This window comes from Bubalus bubalis, chromosome 5 (assembly GCF_019923935.1).
Source record: "Bubalus bubalis isolate 160015118507 breed Murrah chromosome 5, NDDB_SH_1, whole genome shotgun sequence".
NCBI classification, from domain to species: domain Eukaryota; kingdom Metazoa; phylum Chordata; class Mammalia; order Artiodactyla; family Bovidae; genus Bubalus; species Bubalus bubalis.
The window spans coordinates 30,697,907-30,723,658 of record NC_059161.1 but is presented as its reverse complement, the minus strand read 5'-3'; the positions used below and the strand labels follow the sequence as shown (position 1 = coordinate 30,723,658).

The 25,752-nt window shown below is 62.8% G+C and overlaps 1 protein-coding gene across 3 annotated transcripts in view; it reads right to left on the bottom strand.

The window, feature by feature from the left end:
• Positions 1-1,972: 1,972 nt before the first annotated feature.
• The window catches only part of PLCH2 (phospholipase C eta 2), a 64,434-nt gene continuing 40,654 nt past the window's right edge, over positions 1,973-25,752 (bottom strand). For 2 of the 3 annotated variants that reach the window (XM_006044644.4, XM_044942884.2), the window contains 20 exons: positions 24,872-25,018; positions 22,276-22,519; positions 21,941-22,070; positions 18,465-18,635; positions 16,455-16,548; positions 16,090-16,293; positions 15,784-15,904; positions 13,954-14,125; positions 13,440-13,547; positions 12,264-12,422; positions 9,519-9,605; positions 9,090-9,172; positions 8,630-8,727; positions 8,130-8,312; positions 7,639-7,746; positions 7,026-7,150; positions 6,863-6,947; positions 6,361-6,507; positions 5,929-6,008; positions 2,312-3,861 (listed from right to left, as the gene is read on the bottom strand). In XM_006044644.4, the coding sequence (XP_006044706.4) occupies positions 2,812-3,861; positions 5,929-6,008; positions 6,361-6,507; positions 6,863-6,947; positions 7,026-7,150; positions 7,639-7,746; positions 8,130-8,312; positions 8,630-8,727; positions 9,090-9,172; positions 9,519-9,605; positions 12,264-12,422; positions 13,440-13,547; positions 13,954-14,125; positions 15,784-15,904; positions 16,090-16,293; positions 16,455-16,548; positions 18,465-18,635; positions 21,941-22,070; positions 22,276-22,519; positions 24,872-25,018 (3,596 nt within the window). In that variant the 3' untranslated portion in view covers positions 2,312-2,811. Of the gene's footprint in view, positions 2,083-2,307; positions 3,862-5,928; positions 6,009-6,360; positions 6,508-6,862; positions 6,948-7,025; positions 7,151-7,638; positions 7,747-8,129; positions 8,313-8,629; positions 8,728-9,089; positions 9,173-9,518; positions 9,606-12,263; positions 12,423-13,439; positions 13,548-13,953; positions 14,126-15,783; positions 15,905-16,089; positions 16,294-16,454; positions 16,549-18,464; positions 18,636-21,940; positions 22,071-22,275; positions 22,520-24,871; positions 25,019-25,752 lie in introns of those variants that run through there. The other variant, XM_044942883.2, reaches the window with a different exon arrangement.

Genomic DNA, 25,752 nt, shown 5'->3' with positions numbered 1-25,752 from the left:
CAGCCAGATTCTCAGCAGGAAGAGTGAACAGATCTCCTTAGGACCCCGCCAGCTCCCCAGCTTCTCCAGGGATGGGTAGTCCTGAAAGTGTGTGCACAGAACTTCTCTGGGGGCCTCAGTCTGGGGTCCCAGGCAGGGCCAACGTCCGCCCCCGACAAGACAAGCAGGGCTTGGTGGGGTGGGCAGGCTACAGGATAGTTGAGGTTGTGGCCCTGGCCCCGGGCAAAGTCCAGCCAAACCATCCATGGACAGAGGTAAGGGAGCAGGAACACTGTGTACGTGGCCAGAGAGGGAGTGAGCCAGGAGCCCACGTGGGCAAGCACGGATGTGTTTATTGGAGTTGTGTTCAGGAGTTTACAAGCGTATACAACGTCCCGTACAGAGCAGGGTTTGTGCAGAGCCAGCCAGCAGTCTGTGGGGATGGCCATGCTCTGGTCACCCTGGGCGCCTGACAAGCACACCAGGCCTGGCACAGCAGGACCGGGCAGACGCGCGCCCGCACACACCACATGGCTGAGACTGGGAACAGTGGGAAGGGACACGGCACCATTTTCATATTGTAGAAGCTTTTGTCTCTAAAAAATTTAAATATCCCTCAATGTGTACGTAAATCTTAAAAGGTCATGGAAGCTTTACCCGATCCTGGGACAGGGGTCGCTTCCTCCCCGGGAGGAGGGGCGGGGGCTAAAGGGTACAGCCACACCAGGGACAGGCAGGCAGCCTCCCATCCTGAGCAAACACTGGCCTGCCAAGGCCCGGACTGCAGTGAGGGCGGGGCGGTGGGCACCCAGGCTGGTCAGAATCGGAGCAGAAGGCCGGTGGCGGCAGCACCTAAGGGCTGGTGGGTGGTGCCCTTGGAGGGGGCCAGCACATCCCCACAACCCTCTTGGCCCACGGAGCAGGCACCCTCAGGGGTGCCCCGCTCCTCCTCCGGGGGTCCCCGTGGACCCCTCAGCCGCTGCTGCCGCTCCTGAGCCTGGCGGGCCCGGCTGGCGATGGCACGCACACGGCTCTGGCTGCGGGAGGAGGAGCGCCGCAGGAAGCCCGGGGCACCCGCCACCCCCTCCCCGGCGGGGCCCAGGCTGGTAGGCGAAGTGATGTCCCCAGCCTGCTGGAACCCCGTGAGCCAGCGCAACTGCTCTGTCAGGGCATCTGGCCGCACCCTCCGCCCAGCCGGCCTCTCTCCGGCCAGGCCCAGGCCACGGCCCAGGCTTTCCACGCGGGGAGCAAAGTCGTCCGCAGTCAGGTCCCCGAGGCTCTTAGACTTGGCAGCCACAGTGCAGTCCGGGAGGCCTGCCAGGGGGAGGCGGCGCCAGGGTGGCCCCGGGGCCAGGGGCAGGGGCTGCAGCCTGTCCGGCCCCACAGGCAGCTGGCCAGCAGCCCGCAGGTTGGGGTTGGATTTGCTCTTGGTCACTGCGGGTGGGTCCAGGCGGGCGACTGGGGCCGAGCAGGGCCGCAGGGGCAGACGTCCTGCCAGGGTCCCTGGGAGGCTGTCGCAGCCTAGGCCCAGGCCCAGGCCCGGCAGGGCAAGCTCGATGACCGTGTCACTGGACGACAGGCTGGAGGACGAGGACACGCTGCCGCGGTGGCTGCCTGGCTCCAGCCGCTGCCATAGCCGGTCCCCGCCAGTGGCGTCCAACGACACGGTGGGGCAGGGCCCAGCCAGGGGCCACCGTCCACCCAGAGACTCCGAGGGCACCTGCCCCTCGCTCTTGGCCCTTCTGGGCACGTGGCCCAGAGCCCGGGGGTGGCCCTTGCCTTCTATATGGCCGCTGGGGGCCCCCTTGCAGGCCCCAGCAGGGCCCCCAGTGCTGCATTCCCACTGCCTGCTTCCCAGGGCTGGCTCAGCGCTCGCTTGGCTCCCTGTCCGGAGCTGGAGGGGCCTGGGAGCTTCCAGAGCCGCCCTTGAGGGGCTCGCCGAGTGGGTGCTGAGCCCTGTAGAGCACTGGGGCCCTCCAGGGGCATGGCTGGGGGGGGTTGCCCCTGGCAGTAGGGGGCCGGGACTCAGGGCTGGCTCCTCGGCAATGGTTTCCAGGCTGCACAGCGAGGAGACCGACCTCTGCATGGAGAAGGGGTGGGGCTCTGTGGAGGAGAGGGAGAGGCCTGTGTCAGGGGTGGCCCGGGGCTTCATGCCCACAGGATGCCCGCACTCAGGCCCCTCCATGTGCATACAGCTGCCCCCACACCCCACTCCCTCCAGCCCACCCTCTGGTTCTACTGCTGCTGGGGAAGGAACTGGCTTCTATGCCCACAGGCAGGGGGCCTCCCAAGGCTAGGGCAGGGCACACGGGGGCCGGGCCCCGTTACCTGGCACTCGGCTGCTCTCAGTTCCTAACTAGGGAGGCAGCGTGGGGACAGAAAGGAGAACAGGGCGGTCAGCAGGTGTGGGGCTGGCCATGGACACAGGAGGGGAGGCTGGGCACGTGCAAGAGGGAGGCTCAGCTTCAAGCACACCCTCCCCAGGTTGGGTCCGCTCCCTGTGACCAGGGTCCACTCCCTGTGAGCAGGGGCCACGAACAGGTCTGTCATGACCACCCCTGAGGGCAGAGGCAAGGGGAGGGTCCAAAGCAGAGCTGCTCACACGTGTGTTCCCGTCCCTGGGACTGAGGGTCACCTGCAATCTGCTCCCCTCATACTTTGCAAGCTGAAGCCCTGGTGTCAAGGCTCTGAGCCCCTTCCAGGAGCCCAGGCCAGTCTTCCCAGAGGACTGCAGTGCAGGCCAGGGCTGGGGAGAGGCGGGAGGAAGGCCTGGAAACTGCCCCCAGGTCCTGGCAGTCAGGCCAAGGAGGGAGGCTGGCCCTGGCACTGGAGCTAGTCTCCAGAGGCCACTCTTGGGTCTTGACAAGCAGGGCACAGCTCAGACGCCCCAGTCCCCACCCTGGGGTCCCTTCCCAGCCTCAGAGGTGTCAGGCCCACGGGGCACGTCGTGGGCACACAGGGAGCTGGGGGCAGCGGGACCTGCAGGACCAGCTGATGGAGCACAGAGAGCACACGAAGGCCACAGTTCTGGACACGAAAGCGCAGCGGGATGCCGGCCAGGCCATGCGGGATGGGGCGGGACCAGCACGGGGACACTGCCGAGGAGCGTCTGGTCTTACCGGTGGAGAACACGGGGGATTTACTTCTAATCTCCTCCAGCTTTTGAATGAACAGGGCGTTCATCTCCCTCTGCAGGGCCCCTGCCTGCCTGTGGGTACCCTCGGGCCAGCGGGTGGCCCCCTCGGGGCTGCCCGGGCTGCTGGAGTCCGAGGACACGGAGCCGCTGCCGCCCGGCCCGGGATGCCGGGCCCTGGAGCCCTTGGGGGCCCCTCTGCTTCTCCCAGGGGCAGCGTGGGGGGCCCCCAACGAGTCCTCCCAGGCACAGGGCTGCTGGCTGATGGCCGAGTGCTCACCCTCGGGCCCCGGGCTGGGCAGCCGCCCCCTGTGCAGGCCCTCAGCATCCTCGCCGGCACAGGAGCCCACCACACACTTCATGCAGGTGGCAGCCATCCCAGCAGGCCCGGGGCCCACAGGCGCCCGCGGGGGCTGCTCCTGCTCTGGACTCCTCTCCACTGGCGCCTTACCTCGGGGGCTGCGGCTGCCTGGCTCCTCCCGGGTTGGGGCCTCCGGGGTGGGGCCAGGGCTGGAGGGTGCTGCATCGCCAGCCTCCCCCTCGGAGCCCGTGTCCTGCAGGCCCAGGACCAGCTCTGGGAAGGCCTTGCGGCCTGGCTTCTGACTCTTGGTCGGGGCGCTGGCCGTGCGCCGCAGGAGCCGCTGGCTAACGGAGGGCCGGGGCAGGGGCCGCCCAGCAGCATGACTGTCCAGGGAGCCGGGTTTTGGGCCTCGGAGGAACAGGCCTTTTAGGCCCAGAGCCTGCTTGACCTGCAAGAGAAGGAGACACATAGGGGACAGCCGGACACCGGGGGCTGGAGACCGCCCAGCCCCATCCAGCTGAGCTCCACAGGGTGCAGCCCAAGGGACCAGCTCGTTTTGGGGCACCACTCGGGGCAGAGCCTAAGGAGGAGGGTCTCCAGGGCGTCTCTACCAGGGTCAGCGGCAGCTGCATCTGCGGCCTCAACCCAGCCTGCATCGGGTGGAGTGAGTGGGCGCTGGCGGAGGGGCTGCAGGTCTCAGGGCAAGTGTCCCAGGAAGGGCTGGAGGGTCTCCTAAGCAGAGACCTGGGCTCCAGCCCTGTGCCCACTGCACACTCCACCCCTCCAGCCCTTGGCCCCCAGCTCTGAGGGCAGGCTGGCACAGGGCTGCTGCAGAGAACGCAGCGGGGTGAGAACCCAATGGAGCAGCCCCGGTCCCGTTCACCCACCCCAGGCACTGTGGCCGAGGCAGCAAGCACAGCCAGGTGCAGCCCCGTGCTCTCGCCCAGGCCCCTGCCCGGCCCACTGCCTGGAGGTGCTGTCTCTTCCAGGAGGCCTTTCCGGGATCCTGCCAGGCCATGCTTCCAGCCTTGCCCTGCTCTCTGGTCATGGGGCCTCAGAAGCAGGGCCCACGCTCGCTTGGTGCCCCCTGAACCAATGCTGGCCCAGGGCCTTCCCGGGCAGCTGGGCCCAGGAAGTCCCTGCAAGGCCTCTCCCCGTAGCCTCCCTACCCGGGGAGGGCAGCCAGGGTCCCCAGGACCAGCTGGCAAGTGTCTCAGTCAACACCAGACAGGCCTACTGGGTCCTCGCATGCAGAGACCCTGCAAACAGTCACGGTGCCCATGACACGGGGCCTTCAGGGTGGAGGTGTTAGTGGCCAGCACTTGAATCAGCTGCCTGATTCAAGATCCCAAATCCAGAGCAATTTGGTCAGAGTCAGCGAGAAAGTCATTTAGAGGAAGGTCCAGAATTCAAGCTCAGAGCTCCTGGTCCCTGGGGCCTCTCCCTTCCTCCCCGCCCCCAGCACGGGGCATCGAGGCACAGAGAGATTAGAGGGGCACGCAGGCATTCGGGGGGCGGTGCACACAGAAGGAGGGGGAGGGAAGAGCACAGGCGCCAGGAGGGCCGGCAGCTAGAGGACCTAGGGAGGGGCAGGAAGAGACGGGCCGGACCCCGGGGCAGACACAAGGGAGGCCTGGCTGAAGTCCTGGACCTGCCTCGTAAATGCTGCTCTGTGCCTGAGGATGGCCCAGGGGACCCGGAACCACATCCCGACCCACATCACATGAGCTGACGGTCTGCAAAATGCTACCAGGAATCACAGATGCTAATGGGGTGGCCTGAGCATGCAGGTGGGGGCGGGCAGGCCACGCCGCCCCCACGCTGGGGTACCTTCGAGCTCCTAACAGAGCTGTGCTTCTAAAAGTAGACTTTGGACACACAGAAGCCCACTGCAAGACCAAAGAGACAGAGTGAGGCCGTGAGACACCGACAGCAGGCGTGCAGCGAGGAGACGGAGACACAGGACAGACAGGGTGACCACGGACGCACGATGGAGCTGGGAGGCCAGTGGGGGCCCCCGCCGGCAGCACCCGGGGCCAAGGAGCGAGGCAGGAGAGAGACGGTTAGTGCCGGGAGATGCGCGGACCCCCGTGTGTGCCTGACAGACCACCTCCTACAGCCCCGCTGGGCCCCGGACACAGAACCGGGGACCCCTGGGCTCTGCACACTGGGGAAGTGGGAGCAGACCCTCTCCTGGGGTAAATGTGCTGGGGTGAGAGGGAGACGGGGGCAAAGCCAGGCAGACGCCTTCAAGGATGGACAGAGAACCGGGGACCCCAAGCAGTAGGGGGTGCTCAGGGGAGACGGGAGGGACCAGGGGTGCCTGGGAAGGACCATGGCTCCCACATCCTGGCAGACACGGAGGCAGGGCTGGCAGAGGGGCATTGGGAGCCCCGCCAACCCCTTCCTGGATGGAGACACAGGCCCATCAAGATATCCACCAGGGACAGGGATGGGGGGGTGGGGTGGGGCTGGTATGCCCCTTACAACAAGTGATCTTGTAGGTGGCACTCACCTTACCACTGATGTCACTGACGGCCACATGGACAAAGATAGAGGCTTCTTCCATCCCCTCCAGGTACACGTGCCGATAGCCTGAAACAGCAGAGGGTAGGCTCACCCCAGCCCCACACTCTACTTAAAGGTCCCGAGGCCCTGATTACAACCCACGAGCTGGGTCCTGAGGACTCTGCTGCCTTCAGGAAGCCTCCCAGGACTGCCTCAGCTGCAAGGATCTTTTCCTCCTCTGGGAGCTGAGGTTAGAGCTCCCCTCCCCCATCCAACCACACAGTGCTGTGGCCTTGAACCCTCCTCCTCAGCGCTCTTGGTGTCCCCAGGCCCAGGCGAGGCAGGAGCCAACTCGCCCCCTCCTGGCCTTCAGGGAATGCACAGTAAGGGCACTGGCCCCAGGCTCTGCCCTCCCCCACTCTCACTGGACCCTGCGCACCTGGCATCATGCTGCTGAAGGCCAGCGTCCTTTGGCCGATGAAGTCACGCCCAATGGGGTCGTGGTCCCAGACGAGGAAGCGTACTAGCGCTATCTCAGGCATGTGTACCGTGAACACCAGGGTCTCCTCCCACATGGGGTTGAATCCTGGAGGCCGCCAGGAGGAGGTGTCTGTCACCTCTGTCCCATCCCCACCTCTCAGGCCAGCCCCATCACAGCTCCAACCCGGAGGCCACCTGGGCCCACACCCTCCCCCAGCAGCTTCTCCTGGGCTGGCCGTTGGCACAGAGAAGCAACGCTGGAAGGTCAGGTGGCTGTCACTGGGCTCCCCACCCAGGGGGCAGCCTGGGCAGTTATGTGAGTTACAGGCTGCAGCCCTTGCCCTTCCCTACCTGGTCAGACCAGCATCACCAGCACAGGAGCTGTGATGGGGCCTGGGGGCACAGGCTGGCCTCTGGGTGCCCACACCCCTCCTGCACCCCCACCCTACCCACATGCTCACCATTGTCATCCACCACCCGGGTCTGCTCCTTGTTGCAGTCCACCGGGAGCCCGATGACCTCCACCTCCACGAAGGGGTCGATGATCTGGTACACAGGGCAGAGTAGCACCGCAGGCCAGGCTGACAGCCAGGCCCTCCCGCCTGCCCAGGCCCTCCCACCTACCTCCCCTCGGTCCCCCAGCATCGAGTCCCGCGGCTTGGGCAGCTGCTGACCACTGATGATCCGCAGCACCAGCTGCTTCTTGAGCTGCCCCGGCAGGGGGTCCTCAGAGTTAGGGTTGAAGATGCCTGTGTGGGGCCGGGGCAAGAGATGAGCAGGCAGGGTGAGCCCCCCACCGGCTCACTGGGGCAGCCCCAAGGCACCCACTCCCACCTCTCCCCCATTGACTGGACGGGAGTCCCAGGTGCAGAAGGGGGACGGGAGGCAGCACTCCAGTGCAGGGGTGCCGAGGGGCCGGTCACCTCTGTGACCACCCCATGATGTGCACCCAGCTCGTTTCCTCATGGGTGAACCACAGGGGCTCAGTGTGGGTGCGAGGCCACACTGCCTCTGGATGGGTGACTGGGTGCCCGGTGATAGGGTCCAGGGTGACAGCAGGAAAAGATCCACAGGTTGCTTTCAGCACACACGGGAGAAGCTGAGGGTCTGAGAAGGAGCAGCAAGTGCCCAGCCAACCTCGCTCAAGGGCGCCTCACCCGGGGACCCTCGTGTAGGGGCGGGCTGGGGAGGGGCTCCCGATCCCGGCAGGGTCGGGGTTCCGGGGCCGCGTCCTCACCCTGGCACATGCACTGAGGCTTGAGCACGTAGCCACAGCTGCCGTTGGCGCTGAACTTGGCCCGGTTCAGCTGCAGCATCCGCCCCTCCGACTGGTAGTTCAGGGCGACTGCCAGGAAGGACGCGGGGTGGCCAGGTCAGCACGGGGTGCAGGCATCCCACCTCTGCACTGCCGGTGAGCCCAAGTCTGCTAGGGTCACACTAGGCACAACCAGGGCCCTGCGACCCGGCAGGACTTTCCTAGAGTCTGCACAGCGGCCCCTGCACAGGGGCAGAGCTTGGCCAGACTGGGTCTTTCACCACCTTACCCTGGGGTCCTAAGGCCCCCACCCCCGCGGCCCCTACCAGTGCCATCCTGGTGAGGGTGACTGGATACCTCCGAGATTCTCCCGAGTCAGGGGCGAGAGAGCTAAGCGGAGCGACTGCGGAGTACCCGGCCACATCTCCCTTGCCGCCCAGCCGCCTCTGCTGCCCCAGGGCCCAGGAACCCACCCATCTGGCAGCCGGCGTTCCAGAAGGGCTGCGGGTTGTAGTTGCTGGAGTCCACGCGGTAGGAGGAGGGGTAGATGCGCGAGAGCTGGTGCTGGTTGAAGCGTAAGTACTGCGCCGGCTTCTGCTGCAAGATCTGCTGAGCCTTGGTCTCGCTGAAGGAGGACACCTGCCAGCTGGACGCCACTGAGGGCCGAACGGGTATCGTCAGGGCACTGGGTCTGGGAGCACCCCCACTAGACTCCGTCCCAATGCCCCTGCCCCTCACTGGGCCCTGCCCCCAATGACCCTGCCCCTCCGTGGCACCGCCCACCTCCAAGGCCCCGCCCCTCCCCAGGCCCTGCCTTCAATGACCCTGTCCCTCAGTGACCCCACCCCCTCCACGGCCCCGCCCCATTGGCCCAGTTCCCTCCCTGAGGGCCCCCAGGGCCTTGCCCTGCCCCGATGCCCCCATCCCAATGGCCCCCGCCCCTCCCAGAGCCCCACTTGTAGCGACCCCTCACCCTCCGTCTCCACGTCGTGGGTGCCCACAGACTTGGTGTACTTGACCAGGTCTGAGAGGGCCCGAGACAGCTTCATAGTCTTCTTCTGCCTAGCGGCCCTGCAGGAGGGGGTTGTTGGGGTCAGGACCTGGGTCTCACTCCTCCCCTTGAAGCTCTGGGGAGCGTCCATCAGGCGCCAACTGTGCCCGTGTATTCCAGGGCTCGGGTCACACATGGATGCACTGAGAGGTGACGCTGAGGGTGGGGGCAGGTGCTGAACCCAGGGAAGAGCACCGACCCTGACCAATCCTAAGGAAAGGAGCACAGGGAGCTGCCGGCCCTGCACCCTGGGGTCGCTGCCTCGAGCCTCCATGCCCCCTCTGAGCCTGCACATCTGACGCCTGCTGTTGCCAAAACAACGGCCTCAGCACTTTCCATGCAGCCATCTCTTCAAGGACCGAGGATGGAGGTGGGCACTGACCCCCTGCTCTGGCTGCCTTGGGAGTCCAGGTCCTCGTCCCCCTCCTCCACACTGGCTGCCTTCTTCAGCTTGCTGCTCTTTTTCTGTGAAGAAGGAGGGCAGAGTCAAGATGGGTGGAGTCTCAGACTTGGGGAAGGAAGGATCTGCTGACCTGGGGTCCTGGCGCCCATGCTTCAGCTGGGCCTGCCCCTCCTCTGCAGTGCCCTACTCAACCTGGGCCCTGGAGGACCTGAGCTCTGGGCATTGGCCACTGTCGACCAAGGGAGAGCCATCGAGACACCTGCTCCATCCAGCCCTGACCAAGGCTCCACACCTGTAGCCTGAGAAGGCAGCCAGGAATCCCAGGGACTCTCAGGGCTGGAGAAGCCCCCGCCCCACCTCTGGCTGGGGGACATAGGGGCAGGCTCCCTGCCTGGGAGCCGGGCAGACCTTGCGCTTGGAGAAGCTGCCCACGAGGAGCCGGCTATTCCGACGGCTGGTTCCGGCCTCCTCCCCGATCTCCACGTCCTCCTCGAACTGGAAGCAGAGACAGACAGGGGGCTGAGTGAGCCCAGCCTCAGACCAGGCCAAGGGGCATGGGCAGGAAGCTCCGCCCAGTGCCTCCTTCCTGGAACCGGGGAGCTGAGAGGGACCTGGACGAATGGGGTAGCTGGGCCTTGGGCTGGCCGCTGCCCCAGGCCCTCGGGAGGCACAGTCCCCACCCACATGGGGTACACAGAGGCGGTTGCCAGGAGCAGGGGCCTGGCCGAATCAGCTTCCCACAATGTCCCACTCCAAACTCACTAAGTGCCCAGTTCTGATTCTTCCCCATGGATGGTGATTGCATAATGAATACCGTCAGTGTGTCTGGAATATTCCGTGGAGTGCCTGCTTATGTAATCCTCGTTCGAGGATCCCAAGCTCAGGAGCCCTGACCTGCTTCTCACAGCTGCGGAGGTGTTACCTCTTTAGACAGTCCCCAGGGCTGTGGCTGTCCACTGCTTGCACCTGGGGCTGCAGCGAGTCTCCTGAAGCCACAGGACCGAGCCTCCTCAGCACCATCTACAGAACACGTATGGGCAGCTCCCCTCCCGGCCCCTGCCCCCTTCACCAGGAGGGGGCCCGGTCCTGGCAACACTGTGGCCTGTCCACCTCTGTCATCTGTCACTGAAGCCCAAAGCTGTCATCCATAAAAGTGAAAGTCACCCTGTCATGTCTGACTCTTTGCAACAATATGGACTATACAGCCCATGGAATTCTCCAGGCCAGAATACCGGAGTGGGTAGCCATTCCCTTCTCCAGGGGATCCTCCCAACCCAGGGATTGAACCCAGGTCTCCTGCATTGCAGGTGGATTCTTTACCTCCTGAGACATCTAGGGAAGCCCATGCTGAAGCTCAGTTATACTCCTGGAGTGGCTAGAAGCTTGTGCCTGTGTCCCTGAGGCCACTCGCTGCAGCCACCACCAGCTGCCCCCCCCAGCCCCTTCCACAGATGCCCCCACAACCCTCCCAGCTTTGTTCAGGCTGTGCCTACCACACCATGGCAGGAGCTGGTTTTGCAGCCGACATTCCCTGTCGGGGAGGGGTTTCAGCAAGACGTACACACCCTGTGTGTGAGCTTGTACACACATCGCTGGGGGCGCCCCTGCACATGCTCCTCCCTCAGTCCCCTAGCCTCACCCAGCAGATGAGTGGAACCCTTCAGGTCTGGATTCTGGTCACCAGGCAGGGAGCCTGGAGCTGGAGCGAGGGACAGGAGGCCCTCAGGCCCAGCAAAGAGGGGCAGGGACAGCCACAGGCCCATCCCCCCGGATGCCTTCTCTGCTCACATGCTAGAGAGGGGGCACCTGGCTGGAGACACGGTCTGCAGTGTCAGGAAGCTCCCGGGAGTCACCCCCCAACCAACTCCGCTGCTCTCCTGACCCCAGTCCCCTTCTCCACCCTCCGGGGAGTCCTGTCTCCCACTGGTTGGCAGGCTACATGGAGGGGTGCTGGTGCAAAGCCCAAGCCACAGACCCTGGCTAACGGAGGCTCTCAGGAAACCCATGAGCTGGCAGAGGCATGGGAATCTGTGTTCACGGTGTTTGCAACCAGCAAGGCTGACACACCTCTTGGCTTGTTAACCCTCGCCTGGAACCCCATGGTCACCCAGCACAGCAGTCCTCCTTAATCTAGGTACAGAGCAGAGAGGTACGTGCTGGCCCAGCATCCTGAAGAAGTGCTGCGGCCAGGGCCAGAATCCGCTGTCACCCACCCCCTCCCCTGGCACCCCAGCTTGGCTGGGAGACAGCACCCCTCTCCATCCTCGGCAGCGAGGGGTGTGGGCAGCAGGGCCACGTCAGCCCCTCCCACCAGCACACAGAGCCGTATGTGTCTTGTCTCACAAAATGGGCTCTGCAGGACCAACTGGCACCCTCCTAGCCCTAAGGCCAGCCACCCTGCCCGTCACAGCCCCCACGGGGTTCCCCCCAGGCCACGCTGCTGATGTGACCCTCCTCCAGTGTCGGCCAGTCCCTCCAGATGGCACCACAGCCGCTGGTCCTGGCCAGCCCAGCCTGGCCCCCAGGCTTTACGTCTGCCCTGACAGCCCCCACACTGTTCTCCCTGTGAAGGTACTTCCCAGAGCTCAGCCGCGCTTCCCTGTGAGGCTGGGGGCCTCCAGGCAGGGGGCAGCTGGACAGCTGCCAGTACTTCCCGGGCTTTGAACCCCTCCCAGTCCCCACCAGACCCCCGAGGCCACACCCAAGTCCTCTTCTAGGAGGAGCTGGAGGTCCCTAGGGGGCTGCCATCCGCTCCTGCCCACAGGTGGGGAGGGTGGGGGCTAGAGGAGTTGCCCACAGACCTCTGGGGACAAACTGTCGCCATACCAATGGCGCGGCCCCGCCGTGGCCATCTGCCTTGTGACACTGCCAGCTGCTGGTCTCTCAAGATGAGACTCGGAAGAGCCAGGTGTCAGCTCCTGGAGGCCCCAGGCTGGGCATATGCACCAGGGCCAGTGTGTGTGTGCAGATGTAGGTGTGTGTGTGTGCAGGTATGAGTGTGCAGATGTATGTGTGCAGGTGTGTGTGCAGGTGAGTGTGCAGGTGCATGTGTGCAGGTGTGTGCGCAGGTGTGTATGTGGGTATGCAGAGACCTCACATGCCAGCCCCTCTCCCAGCTGCAGGCAACCCCCTTCATGGCCTCAGGGCTCTCACCTTTTTGGCCTCTGCCTTGGGCCCAAGTTTGCCAGGTGGGGGCAGCGTGGACACGGTGAAGTCGCTGGGGTCCTCACAGTCCCGAATCTTGGACTCTTTCATTAGGGAATCCAGTTTCCTCTTGGCAATGTTTTCCACACGTTTCCGGTTGGTGGAGGCCTGTGAGAGGCAGCCAGTCATTGGCCTCCGTCCCCCGCCTCAGGCAGCAGTGTGGACTGCATCCGGGGTCTCAGCAGGGCCAGCGCCAACCCCCTCCTCTCACACTTGGCACTGACCACAGGCTCACTCCTGCATCACCATGCTGGTCCTCACCTCCCCCCTGCTCCCCCTGGAGTGCACAGTAGGTGTGCCGTTTGTCCTGGGCCCCAGACAGGCCCAGGCCCATCTGATTCCAACGCCCGCCTCCTTCAGCTGCACCACACTGCCCTGGGACCCGCAGATGAGTCACGGGTGCCCAGCTGCCACTATGCGCTCAGGGCGGCTCAAGATCGGGAACCGACCACCATCCACCTTGTGTCTGGAGGAGATGAATGGGGGTGGGGGGCAGCCCCAGTGCGGCAGGGTATCTGGGCACCCCCACACCCAGGGTACAGTGGGTGCAAGGGGGCCAGTGCAGATGTAGGGTTTACCATTGCCTCGGGCCAGGCAGGGAAATGCACAGGCCCACCCAGTGCGCGAAGAATCCACTGCCTCGGGGCTTTCTAAAACAATTAGCCAGCAGGGCCAAGAACTCTACACAATTGCTTTCTCATCCGATGGCCCCTCAGGGAGAAATAATACCTCAGCAGCGCCCAGAAAAGGGAGGATGCTAATTAGAGCCCCCCCCCCCCCCCACCTCCCCATGGCCACCTCCCCATGGCCCACTCCTCTGCTGCTCAAGGCTGGTGCTGACTCCTCAGCCTCTCAGCACTGCCCCAGCCTCACGAGCTGGGAGAAGAGGTGACAGTCGCTCCCTGGGAACTCGGGGTTTGTATCCTGTGCGGGGGTGGCTGGGCAGGGGGGCCCCTGTGGCCCAGGCCGACTGCATGCCCAGCAGCCTGGCAGCTGTGCAACTTACCCTCAAGCTGCCCCATGCCCCTCTGTCCCTGCTGCCTCCATCCCCCAACCAGGCCATGAGCTGGCCCTTCAGGGCTGTGGCTCCCCCATCTGGGAAGAAGGTCCCCCCTCCTCACTCACATCCCCGTTGAGGAGCTTGCAGTCTTCATCGATCTCGTCTGCGCTGTCCTCATCAGACACCTCGCCCTCCTCAGCATCCTCACTGATGTTGGCTGGGAGCTTCTTGCCCTGGGGGAGCAGGTGGGCCATGAGAGGGGCCCTGCGGGAAGTGCTAGGAGGCCAGTACCCACAGGAGCAGCAGGTAAGGGTGGGCACCTTTCCCAAGCTTGCTCGTGGCTCTAGGGCCAGGGGCAGGGCCAGGGGAGGGCCAGGGGCAGGAGCAGCCCTGCAGCAGCAGCACGGGAGGGACATGCCCTGGTGTGCATGCCAAGGGCCCTAAGTTGATGGACCTCCCTGGGGAGATGGAGGCCAGGGCAAGGGCAGGTCTTGTCCTGACCCCTCACATCTATCACAGATGGTGTGGAACCCCAGCTGGTCTGGAGCAGGGCCCTGCCCTGCCCTGACCCTAAGTCAGAGGTCGGAGGTCAGAGGCTCAGCAGGATGCTGGTGCCAGGAAGGGCAGGCAGGGTCTCACCTTCACCAGGATCTTGCCCTTGAGCACCTGGGGAGAGGGCAGCGTGGTGGCATCCTCGCTGCTCACTGATGACAGGTCCAGCTTGTCCCCAAGAATGTCGATCAGATACTGGGCCATCTTCTTCTGCTGGATGACGCTGCAGTGGTTCTCGATGGACAGGATCACTGGGTACCTGTGGCCCCAAGATGGAAGGAGCAGGATGAGGCTGGGGGAAGGCCAGGTCCCACCATGTAGGACCGCAGGTCACCTGCAGCACTGCATGAGGAGGGGGGTCTTCACAGGAGCCCAGGAGAGATGTGGCTGCCAGCCACTCTGGGAGGGTGAGGACTTTTCCTGGTGGCCCAGCGGTTAAAAATCCACCTGCCAATGCAGAGGATATGGGTTCAATCTCTGGTCTGGGAAGATTCTACATGCCTTAGGGCAACTAAGCCCACAAGCCACAACTACTGAAGCCTGAGTGCCCTGGAGCCTCTGCACTGCAATAAGAGAATCCACCCAGTCCAACCAAAAATAAATAAATAAAATTTTTTAAAAAAAGCAACCGAGTGTGAAGGATAGGAACCAGAAGACCTTGAGGGTGGGTAAAGAAGGCATGTACTTCTTCTCCTCATAAGAAAAAAAATCAAAGGCAATTAGAAACTCCAGGAAAAATAAAAGGAAACGTTCAAGCAAGTCATAAAATGGGGTCAAAAAATGACGTGGACTGAACTGAGGTGCAATGTGGAGCAATGGACAGACTGTGAGAAAGATTCCCAACCACCGAGATCCTGGGGACACTGTCTGGTGTGTGGTCCTGGGGCCCAGTGTTGGCCCAATAGGAGGGAGATACAGCCTGGCACAGCTATGACCTGCGTGGTGCAGGTAAGGAGAGCAGTGTGGGCATTTTTGTAATAGGCTCTTCAGTTGTTTGATTTATTCTTTTCAGTCACGTGCACGGTTACTTGGATTTTTGTCAAAAGGCAACATAATCCTTTTAGAAAATGTAAGTAACCCCAGCCTAGAAGTTACAAACTGGACCAAGAGATGGCTGAATCCTGTGATGCAGGGAGGCAGGGCCTGGGCAAAGGTGCTTCTCGCCTCAGTCCTCAGGCGAGAACCAAGTGCCTGTAAATATGATGCAGGCATGGGAGGTGTGAGCCCCATCCCGAGACCCCAGCAGGCCCCTGGCTCTTTGGCAGATTCAGGAGACCTGTGTGTCCCAGCCCCACTGCCCAGGATGCCCCCGCACCTGCAGTTCCAGAGGCCAGGCTGTCCTGCAGAGGGCCCCCATGCCCACCCCCTTCCCAGACAGAGCCTGGGCCAGGTCTTCCCAGAGGAACCCCTCTGTTTCTAGTTCTTAAGTCAGTCTCCTTCTCGTCTTCATTCAATTAGCTCTTCCCTCGCCTGCAAGCCTCGCTGATTTGGGGTAACAAACAGTGTGGGGAGGCGGTCTTCTATTTTCAGAAACTAAACTGGATTTTGTTCAATAGTGTCTATAGCCACAGCTGAGTGACAGCAAAGTGAGTCTGGACGCAGAGTGGCTTCTTAAGGACAGTCAGCGCCAGCGGCACTGTTGGAGGCGTCTGACACCTGGCGTTGCTACCGAGTGTGTGGGGGTGGGGTTGCTGCCACACACGCCCCTTCCAGCCCGTGCTGCTATCGCACCCACCGCCTCTCCCCTCCTCCACCCCTTCCCTGCCCCTCATCCTCAACAAGAAAGCCCGAAACCAGCACCTCGGCCACTACAACCACTGCTCCTCAGAAAGGATGTGGGGGAGGGGCAGGAAGAACCCCTTGATTCCTTCCCCCACCTACCCCCCCAGGGCCAGCCCCCGAGTCCCAGTCACTCACTCATTCTTGATGAAGGCGTACTTGTTGATGGTTTCAATGACGTCTTTGAAGAGGATCTTGGAGGTCAGCGTGTAGCCGTGGTGCACGATGGGCTCCCCATCAGGCCCGTCCCAGCAGTCCACTGCAGGCAGGCAGACCTCAGTGGGTTCCAGGGACCCACAGCCCATGGGCTCTAACTGGAGGCAGTCTTCCTGCTCCACAGTTAACACCAAGAGAGACCTATGCCAGCCCCTGCCAGACACAGGGCTCCTCGGGGAGGCCCCCGGGGCCGAGCAGGGGTGCAGGGCCCTGGAGCCCAGCGCTCACCCTCCACACAGCGGCAGCCAGCCTGCAGGACCCGGGCGTACATGTCTGCCCTCGACTGGGACGTAAGCTGGTCGCCTGCGAGGTAGGTGTTGTGAGACGAGGTGATGAAATAGTGGCTCAGTGGCTGCGTCATATCCTGGTGCACGAGGCGGTGCTCTGGGTTGAAGATGTCGCCGGCGGGGCTCCGCGTGTAGTTGGTGAAGCCTGTGGGGAGCAGCGTGGGTGGAGGGGCAGCGAGGGGTTCAGCCCCCATGTGCCAGTCCCGCGCTGGGCTCAGCTCAAGACCACCCACCCTCATGGCATGTGGCCCCCTTGGCACCCCACTGGCCTGGCAGCACTGCTGGGCCAGGGTGGCACCCACTCACCGTCAATGCCCATTGCCCCTTTACTCTTGTTCTCTGGGCAGGGTTCAAACTGCTCAATGATGTCGCGACAGCTCTCAAGGGTCACGCCCGTCATCTAGGCCAGAGCAGGGGGCTTGAGACCAAGCTGGCTTCAGGCAGCCCCTCGTCCTCCTCCACCACGGCCAACCCTCCCACCCCACCTCTGGCCACTGCATCGCCCAGGGGCCAACATGGCGGGGCTGAGACTCTGGTCCTTGTAGTGTGCTCCCCCCACTGGGGGGCTCACTGGCCACCCCTAGTGTCACAAGACTTGGGACTCGATGGCCAGCAGAAGATAGAGGGTCCCCTGGCTTTGGAAGAGCTGGCGCTGGCTAAGGATCCCTGCCAGGGGGAGGGTCTTTGGCCTCATCAGCTGGGCCATCCCCCACTGACGCCGTGCTGGGGGTCTCAGGCTAGCAGGAGTGAGGCCTGGTATGAGAAAGTGCAGGAGGGCCAGGACTGTGTCCCATCTTGGAGGAGCGGAGGGGTCTCACCCGGCCCCTCCTGCCATCTGCCCAAGTCCCTCTCAAGAAAGTTGCACACAACAGCCAAGCCCAGGTGGCCCCATGTCAGAGGCTGAGCGATTCTTAGAGCCCCACAGTGCAGCCCCCAGGAACCCCCAGCTCTTGGAGATAGGCCCACCAGCAGGGCTTCCTGGATGCCCCCAGGAATCTGGGGCAGGTATAGATAGTGGAGTGGACAGATGGGGTCAGAGTTTGGAGCAGCTGCAGACCCAGGAGGCCAAACCACCCAGCTGATTTGGGCCCCAGACTATAGGGAGAGTTGTGGAAAGCTTAGGGCAAAGGTCAGGGAGCAAGGGGTCAGTGCTGCCCTTCCCACACTGGGACCCATTCCCTCCCTCCACCCCCAAGTATGCCAGCTGTTGGGACAGTTGCCCCTCAGCCTTGTGCCAACACTGCCCACAGCCAGCCTGGTACCCACCTCTCCTGCCTGGGCGAACCCCAGTGTCCCCATCAGCAAGGCAGGAGGGAGGCCCCAGCAAACCGTGTGATGGCAGTTGGGGGGAGGGGACCCAGGAGCACAATGCGGGGGCAGCTCCCCGGGTCAGGACACTGGCAAGAGGTCCAAGGTGACCACCACCCAGACCCAGGATGAGTCCACGGCCACTCCTGGTTCCCAATACCCAGCCCCCAGCCCTTCCCAGTGGTGGTCACCCCCAGCCCATCACCATGAGCTGACACTGTACGTGAGGCAGGTGGGATGAGGGCCCTGAGAAGTCCTGGGGCCAGGGAGTCTGACCCCAGAAGGGCAAGGCAGCTGGGGCCTGAAGGTTACCCCAAAAGTGGCTCTGCAAGAGTCCCGGGAAGTTACAGGCCTGGACCCTGATCCCCATGGCCTTCTCCCACAGCCTGAGGGGCAGTGCCTATGCAGTCTGTGTCTGACACCCCTATTCCCCACCCCCTTGGTGAGTGCTGTCTCCTCAGAGGATGCTGACCTTCCCCTCCTCTTCCACGGGCTTCCAGCCTCTGTCCACCAAAGCTGGCAGCACCTGGCCTCCACGCAGACCCCTGAGTTTCTGGACCCTGAGCTTTAGTTAGGCAATGCCTCTTGGAGAGATGGAGCTGCCTGGGGTCTAGGACAGTGGGCAGGCATACTTGGCTGGCCCCCACAGGCACCCACACATCTGCTGGACAAATGATTGAGTGAGTGGGCAATGGGCGCAGAACCCTGGGGGTGTGAGCCCAGGTGGAAAGGCTGGGCCATGGAACCTAGGCCAAGAGATGCTCGACACTAAAGTCGGGGCTGTGGTCAAGCTCTGGGCAGGGGCACGGTCAGAGCTGAGCTGCCCTCCTCCCCCACCTGCTTGGAGGCAGGGTGGCTGATGACAGCCTGGGCTGGTCCAGTATATGGGCCTCAAATGCCAGGCTGGTGCCCACTCTTCTCCCACACTGTGGACAGACTCAAATGCCTAGGGAGGCTGAGGGGAGGCCACCTTGACCAGGAGCCTGGCTCCTGCCAGGGGGCCCTCACCTTCTGCTCCACCTCCAGGAAGCGCAGCAGGTCAGTGGCGTCCAGGTGGTCCTTGTGGTTGCTGTAGGTGAGCATGAGCAGGTAGAGGTCCCGGCGTGTGGACATCATCTTGTAGAAGGCACAGAACTCCTCAAAGCCTAGTGTCCCCTGGTGGTCATCCGTGTCCGCCTCCTGTAACGCAATGTCTCTGCATCCCCTCATGTCCCATCCTGGACCTCGACTGAGAGGGGGCCTTCAAGCCCCTCACCCCTCAGGCAACCCTGAGTCAAGAATCACCTTTCCCCCTCTCAAGGTCACTGCCTGTATCACAGGCTCGTGGAGGGGCTCATCGTGCTCCCTAAGTCCTACAGCAGCAGCCTCACTCTGCCTCTCCCACCAAGAAGCCACCACGTGATCCATTAATACAGATCTCACCCTACTTGCCCCTTTCCTAGCCTTCCAAAGTCAACCAGCACCTGAACCCGGCAATGTCCCCCCACCTTCAGCCAACAACATCCACCCAGTGCCCATACTGGGCTGTGATCTGTAATCACAGTTGGCCGTCCATCGATTAGAAAAGCACAGGGCTGCCAGGCATGCAGAAATCCCCAACTTCAGCCTCTATCAGCATCTCTTCAGCAGAGATGACAGGTCCCTGATCTCAGCCACTGTCCTCACTTTTCTCAGTGAACAGCTCACACAATACCCACAGGAACCCCCGCCCCAGGCAAGCCCACTGGGCTGCTGATGAGACCACAGGCTCCTTCATGAATCCACTAGCTCAGGAAGGATGCACTGTGATGTCAGACTCGGGACACCAAGAGTCAAGGCCACAGGCAGACTCAGAGGACAAGGGCACTCAGTAACAAAGTCTAGGCTGCCCAGAAGATGCCAGAGGTGCTACAGGGCAGTCAGGCCCTGAGTGCTAGGTCAGGTCCTTGGCTGGCGGCTGGGGTGGGGGTGGGGATGAGGTGGGGGAGGTGATTGCCTGGCAAAAACAGACACCAGGTTCAGCACCATGGACAGCAGTGCTCACCAGCCCTGCGCCCAGTCTACATGTCTTTCCTCCTATGGCCACACCATCTGGGATGGCTGGAAAGAGGCCCCTCTGAATCAGGAAAATCACCCACGAGCCAGGGGGCCACAGCCACCCCCAAGTCCCCGAGCCCAGAGAGAGTGGGGCTCTCGGGAAGTCTATCCCTGCCTTTCCTGACCCTGTGGCCTGACACCAAGGTGGGCACCCAGCAAGCCTGTGTCCATCCAGAACCAGTCACCCAGGTGGGGTGCCCATGCCTTGGCTGGAACAGGACCCAGCCCAGAGTCATCTGTGCTGAGGCCAGCAGATGCCAGTGAGGACCCTGTGTCTGCCCAGTTTGAGGGCGGCCCTGCATCTCAGAGCTGGCAGGACACGCCCTGCAGGTCAAAGGGCCTCTTGGGGACAAAGCCAGGCTGGGAGCCCTTCCTGGGGCTGAGACTGAAGCTGGGAGAGATGCCCATATTCTGAGCATCCACCCATAGGGTCATCTGGCCTCCCTGAGGGCTCTGAGCTGGGCAGCACACCCAAGGCACGACTGAAAACCCTTTGGGATGATGAGGCCCTCTGGACCCAAAGGGATGGCCCCAACCCCTGGGCCCGAGGAATTCCTTCCGACGTGGTTCCGTGGCTGCTCTCCTCTCCACAAAAGGAAACTGCCGTGGCTGAAGGCATACACTGGCCGGAGCCACACTGCTGGGCCAGGCCTGGAGCCACCCAGGGTGCTCATCATGCAGGAGGCCCAGGGGCCACACCAGCCTCGCCCACATTCCACTGTTATTTTAGACTTAATGAAATTATGCTCAAGCCTCTCTTTACCCACCACACAGATCTATCCTTTGATTAGGGCAGTTCCAGGCAGTAGAAACAATATTGAGATTTCTCGACAATAAAATTGATGTTAATTATCAGAGTGGCTCTGCCTGGCTGGATGTCAGCCCTCTTTCCCTGGGCCCCCAAGTGCCCACGTAGGGCCCCATGCAGATGGGCCAGGAGGCCCAGGTGCTCAGGGGACACCAGGGACAACAGCCACTATGGGCAGAGCTGCCCAGGGTCTGAGGTCAGCATTCCTGGTGACAGCCCCCACTGGACTCTCTCCAGATCCTCGCCAGTCCTTCTCTCTTGCCAGTCCACCTCTCCAGTCCTTCTCAAAGTGGTCTAGACAGTGCCCAGATACCAACTGGCCTGGGGCTGCTCAGGGTGCTCTGCATGGGCCCCTCTTGCTCCCAGAGGGGCTGGGGATGTGGGCTCTCTGGAGCTCCCAGTGGGGGCGTTTTCAAGCCAGGACTTGACCTTAAGGTGCCAGAAGCCTGTGCCCACTCCATGAGGTGCACTCATCTTTTGTCCTGTCTCCAAGGCCAATGTGAGCCCTGTTGCCTGGCCCCTGGCACAGCCTCATGTTCGGGCAGGGACTGCTGACCCCCGAGCTGCTCCCAGAGGCAGAGCAGGCAGAGAATGGGGTGGGGGTATGGCTCTGCAAGCCTGAGCCACCTGCCAGTTCCTCACTGCCCAGGCAGGCTGTGTCCCCGCTGGGCCTTCAGGATGGGCCATGTGAGACCCCCCAGTCCTCAACCAGAATCTGAGATCATCCAGTTCACCATGCCCCCCTCCCACCCCTGCTATTTACACAGACCCACACACTCTGAGCTGGCCAGCTCCCCTTGCTCCAGCCAAGCATGACTTCCTGTCCATCACAGGAGCCCAGGAGGGAGCCGCCAGGGCTTGCACCTGGAGGGGCAGCTGGCTGTGTGTGTGCATGTGTGTTTGCGTGTGCACATGTGTGTGCATGTGTGCATGCATGTGTACGCATGTGTGCACGTGTGTCTCTGTGTGTTTGTCTGTGTGTGTGTGTGTGTGTGTGCATGTGTGTTGGGGCATGGCACCTCATTCAACCTCACAGAACCCTTTCCCCAGCAGCAGTGAGACAGCGAGTCCTGAGTGAGGGCAGGCTTTGCTGGCCCAGCCCCACCCAGAACCAGGACCCACTGACACCACCTGCCTTCCTCCCCTATCCCAGCAGGGGTTCCGGAAAGAGAGAAACTCATTACAGACAATAAAGGCAGCCGCTCAGCTGAGGATGCATTTTCATAACTGCTAACAGCAGTGGCAGCAGACCGCAGGGGAGGCGTTGGGTGACCAGCACTGCTGCCCGCAAGGCAGGGCTTCTGCCCCCCATCGGGGCTGGGGAGTCATGGGGTGGGGTGGGATGAGGGTACAGGCCCTGTGAGTGGTTTCCTTTGCTGGCCAGGCACCTGTCACGTGCCCAGTCCATCGGCCAGGGGAGGCCCCGGGAGCTGCTGCAGGGAACGAGCACAGCCAGAGGCAGCAACTTGGGGTATCTGACTGATCGCCCCTCAAAGGTCCAGACCAGCTGCTGCCTCGCTATTTGATGGCACAGCCCAGGACCCTCTGCAGCTCGGACAGGGTGGGGCTGCTCCCGACACACACCTGGGTCTGGGCTTACCTTGAACATCTGCTTCACCCTCTGCCGGGGCAGGTTCACGTTCAGCTTGTGAAGCAGCTGCAGAACCTCGCCAATGCTCAGGCTGCCATCCCCATTCTTGTCGGCCTCGTCGAATGTCTGCTTCAGCCACTTTGGGGCCAAGTTAGGGACCAACGTGGGTCCAGCAGGGCCAGCCATACCTCCCCTCCCCTCCCATTCCCGGGCAGGAAGGCGTGAAGGACCCCATCCCAGTGCCGCTTTCCCCAAACACATGAGCCAGCTGGGGCAGGGAGCCCACCTAGGTGGACAGCGAGGGTGCGTCCTGGGGCCCGCCCGCCCGCCGCACGCGAGGATATTGGTCCCGGGTGCGCTGGCGGCGGGCCAGGCTGTCCTCGTCGCTGATGCCGGCCATGAGGTAGCGCAGGCCGGTGACCCAGGTGCGCGCCTCGTCGCCGCTGGGTGAGACCAGGTCCAGCGACTCCCGGTGGCTGCCATGGTAGATGCTGAAGCAGCAGTTGGGGTCGAAGCTGCCGTCAGGGTAGCGCTGGAAGATCTCCGACTGCCGCCCCTCGCTTACCTCCTGGATGGAGTCGATGGAGACTGCAGAGGTAGGGGGGTGCAGCACGGTCACGGCCCTCCCCAGGGTTTCCCTCCTGTCTGAGGCTAGGGGAGGGGGCATTTCAAGGGGCCCTTGGGGTGTTGCTGTTCTGTCGCTTGGTCGTGTCTGATTCTTTGCAACCCCATGGACTGCAGCTTCCTTGTCCTTCACTATCTCCTGGAGTTTGCTCTAACTCATGTCCACTGAGTCAGTGATATCATCCAACCATCTCATCCTCTGCTGCCCGCTTCTCCTCCTGCCCTCAATCTTTCCCAGCATCAGGGAAATCTTTCCCACCCTTGAGGAGAAGGAAAAATCACAGATATGCTGGGGCTGGTGAGCTCGCCTCTTCCCATTCCGCTCTGACCCTGAGGTCTGCCCATCTTCCCTCTGGCCATTAAAGAGGTCCATCCTCCCCAAGAGAAGGGCTGCCTTCCCCCAGTCAGCCACCCTGGGTCTGTCCTCTGCGTCTGGAGTGAGGAGAACCAGACAAGCCAATTCCATCTGTCAAGCTCCGGCCAGTTGCCTCTCATCCTGGGAAGGCAATTGCTGGCCAGCACGGCCGAGAGCCTGTGGCGATCTCTGTGATAAACTCTGGTGCCAGCAGGTGGGAGCCAGGGGTGGTGGGGCCCCGCTTGGCATGTGCCAGATCAGGCTGCAGGAAGAATTTCATTACTGGCCACAGTGTCTGGAGCTCCGTGGAGCCTGTGTTCAGAGACTGAATCCTCAGGAAGAGATGAGCTCAGAGGTCATCCTTAGGGTCTGTTCCTGTGCACTCAGCAGGGTCCTTTCACATTTACCAGGGCACAGGTAGTCAGCAGCCCCTCTGGGAGCAGGTGCCCTGAAGTCAGCACAGCCAGGGACCCCTAGCATCACACGCTCCGCCTGGCTCCTGCTGCCTCTACCCCCAGCGCCCGGTGCCTGCTCCCAGAGGTGGGATTGGCACCCCTCTGGGCATGACCGTGTCTGGTGCAGTAATGGTGGGTCTCCCCGACTTACACTGTGAAGGGTAGCCTCACTCCTCTGTCCTCTGCCCCCACTGCCCCCTCCCTGGGGGCTCCTGCTTCCCCTGCACCCCCTGCCTGGAGGGGGCCTGTCCTGCCTGCTTCTCCATCCAGCTCCCTGTAGCTCACATGTCCTTGGCGAGGAGGCAGGGGTTTGGGGCCCCCAGATTAGGGGATGCTGACAGTCAGGAAATAGCTGCCTCTCACCCCATTCCTCTCTTCCAGGGACCCCTCCAAGGCCAGAGTCAGCTGGTCTCTCCCATCCTAAGCCTGCTGGCCTCAACCTACCACCGCCTCCCCAGAGGGGCCACCATGACCCTGTCCACCGCTCCCCTCTAACTGCCATCCGGTGTCCTTCTCGTCACTCAGCATGACGTGAAGTTATCCTACCATCAGGTGGTGTCACGACCTCACACCCAAAGACCAGAGTCACGTGGGTTAAATTCCCACAGCAAGCCCAGCACCGAAACAGTGCCTCCCGATGGAGCATAGGGGCTCCTGCCTGCACGGCTCACGGTGGCTCCACCTCCACGGGGCCCACAGAGCAGTCCCAGCCCCTTCCTCCAAGACACCCTCCCAGGGGGCTCCACAGTGTGTCTCTCCTGGGCCCCGTGGTGGTGGCAGCTCCCATAGCAACCACTGGGCTCAGGCCCTGCCCTGGCACATCTGCGTCTCTCCAGCTGCCAGAGCCAGAGGAGGGGCGGCAAAGTCCCCTCTGTTACCTGCAAGGGCTCACGTGTCCCTCCCTGACTCCCAGGACCCCCAGCAAGGTCCCTGTGCAAATCCTCACAGCTCATTACCCTCCTGACCCATCCAGACAGCCCTGCAGCCTCCATGCCCCTGCCGGCTGCTCACGCCCCAGGCTGCCTGGGCCAGCACTGGGCACCAAGTCCTGTCCTCAGAGTGCCCAGGGGGCCAGACCAAAGGTCCTTTTGCCTCTTAGCCCCTCCCAGCACCTGGCGCAGGGCTGGGCATGGGTGCCACCCAGTCTCCACGGAGTCCCAGAGGATCTGCTGGGTGGACAGCAAGGCCGGGGCCCTCCCTCCCCGACTGCATCCAGAGGCCACCACGGCTCTCCAAGGCCAGCTGAGCCCGTGTTCCAGGCCTGGGGACTTTCAGGTCTCAGGGTCTTGCTGTCCTTCCCACTGCCCAGAGGCTGCTCTGGGAGGGTCTCCTGTCCCAGGACTGCCCCACTCATTCTTGGCCTTCTCATTCTTGCATGAGGAGGGTCTCCTGCCCACCCCTCAACCCCCAGACAACTCCATCACTCTTGGCCTTCTCATTCTTGCATGAGAAGGGTCTCCTGCCACCACCACCCCCACCCCCAGCCACCAGGGCCAACCCACTCACTCTTGGCCTTCTCATTCTTGCGTGAGGGCCGCCAGCGGATGCAGGAGCGATGCTCATCCAGGAAGTAGAAGCGGACGAGGCCCTTGGAGCTGCCCCGGAGCTTCACCATCTGCGTCCCCGCCTGCATGGCACTCATACATCGCTCCACTGGAGGCCCACCGAGCCGCCACACAGACAGACCGACACAGACAGACAAATGGAGCACTGGTGAGTGCTGCGGCAGCCCCCTGCTCACCACAGCCTCAGGTGTACCCCCAAGTGCTCACGGGGTGCAGAGAATACCCCCCACCCATCAGGGCACCAAACTCAGACCCTCCAGGGCTGCCTGTGACCCCAGGTGCTGGCCCAGGTCACAGATCCAATCTGGGACCCTGCTCAGTAGCCAGAGTCCACACAGAGTTCAGACCAGCTCTGCCCAGCCAGGTCCATGAGGCTGAGGGTGCACCCAAGGGCACAAGTCCCAGAAGGTGCCGAGCCCTCACCTTCCTCACAGGGCCTAACTGCCTCCCCCCGACCCCTCCCTCCTCCATCCATTCAGCCTCCGTCTGCAGCCTGCACATCTCCCATGTCCCAGGGGAGGGGATACTGGCCAGGACAGTGGCCCCCAGGGCTGGAGAGGTAGCAGGCTCCTGAAGTCCCAGGGACAGGACCATCCCGGCCCCCCTTGGGCCTTTACAGCTTCTTACGGAAGGCCCAGAACCAGGAGGTGCCCTCTGGGGAAGCACCAAGTCATTAACCCACGGGGTCCCCTGATGAGGGACCCTCAGGTGGTGTGGAGGCCTGTGGCAGTGCCAGCCCCAAGGGACCAAGCAGTGGGAACTTCTCAGAGGAAGCCAACCTCTGTTCTTGAGCTGCAGGCATGGTGGGCTGCGGGGGGGCGG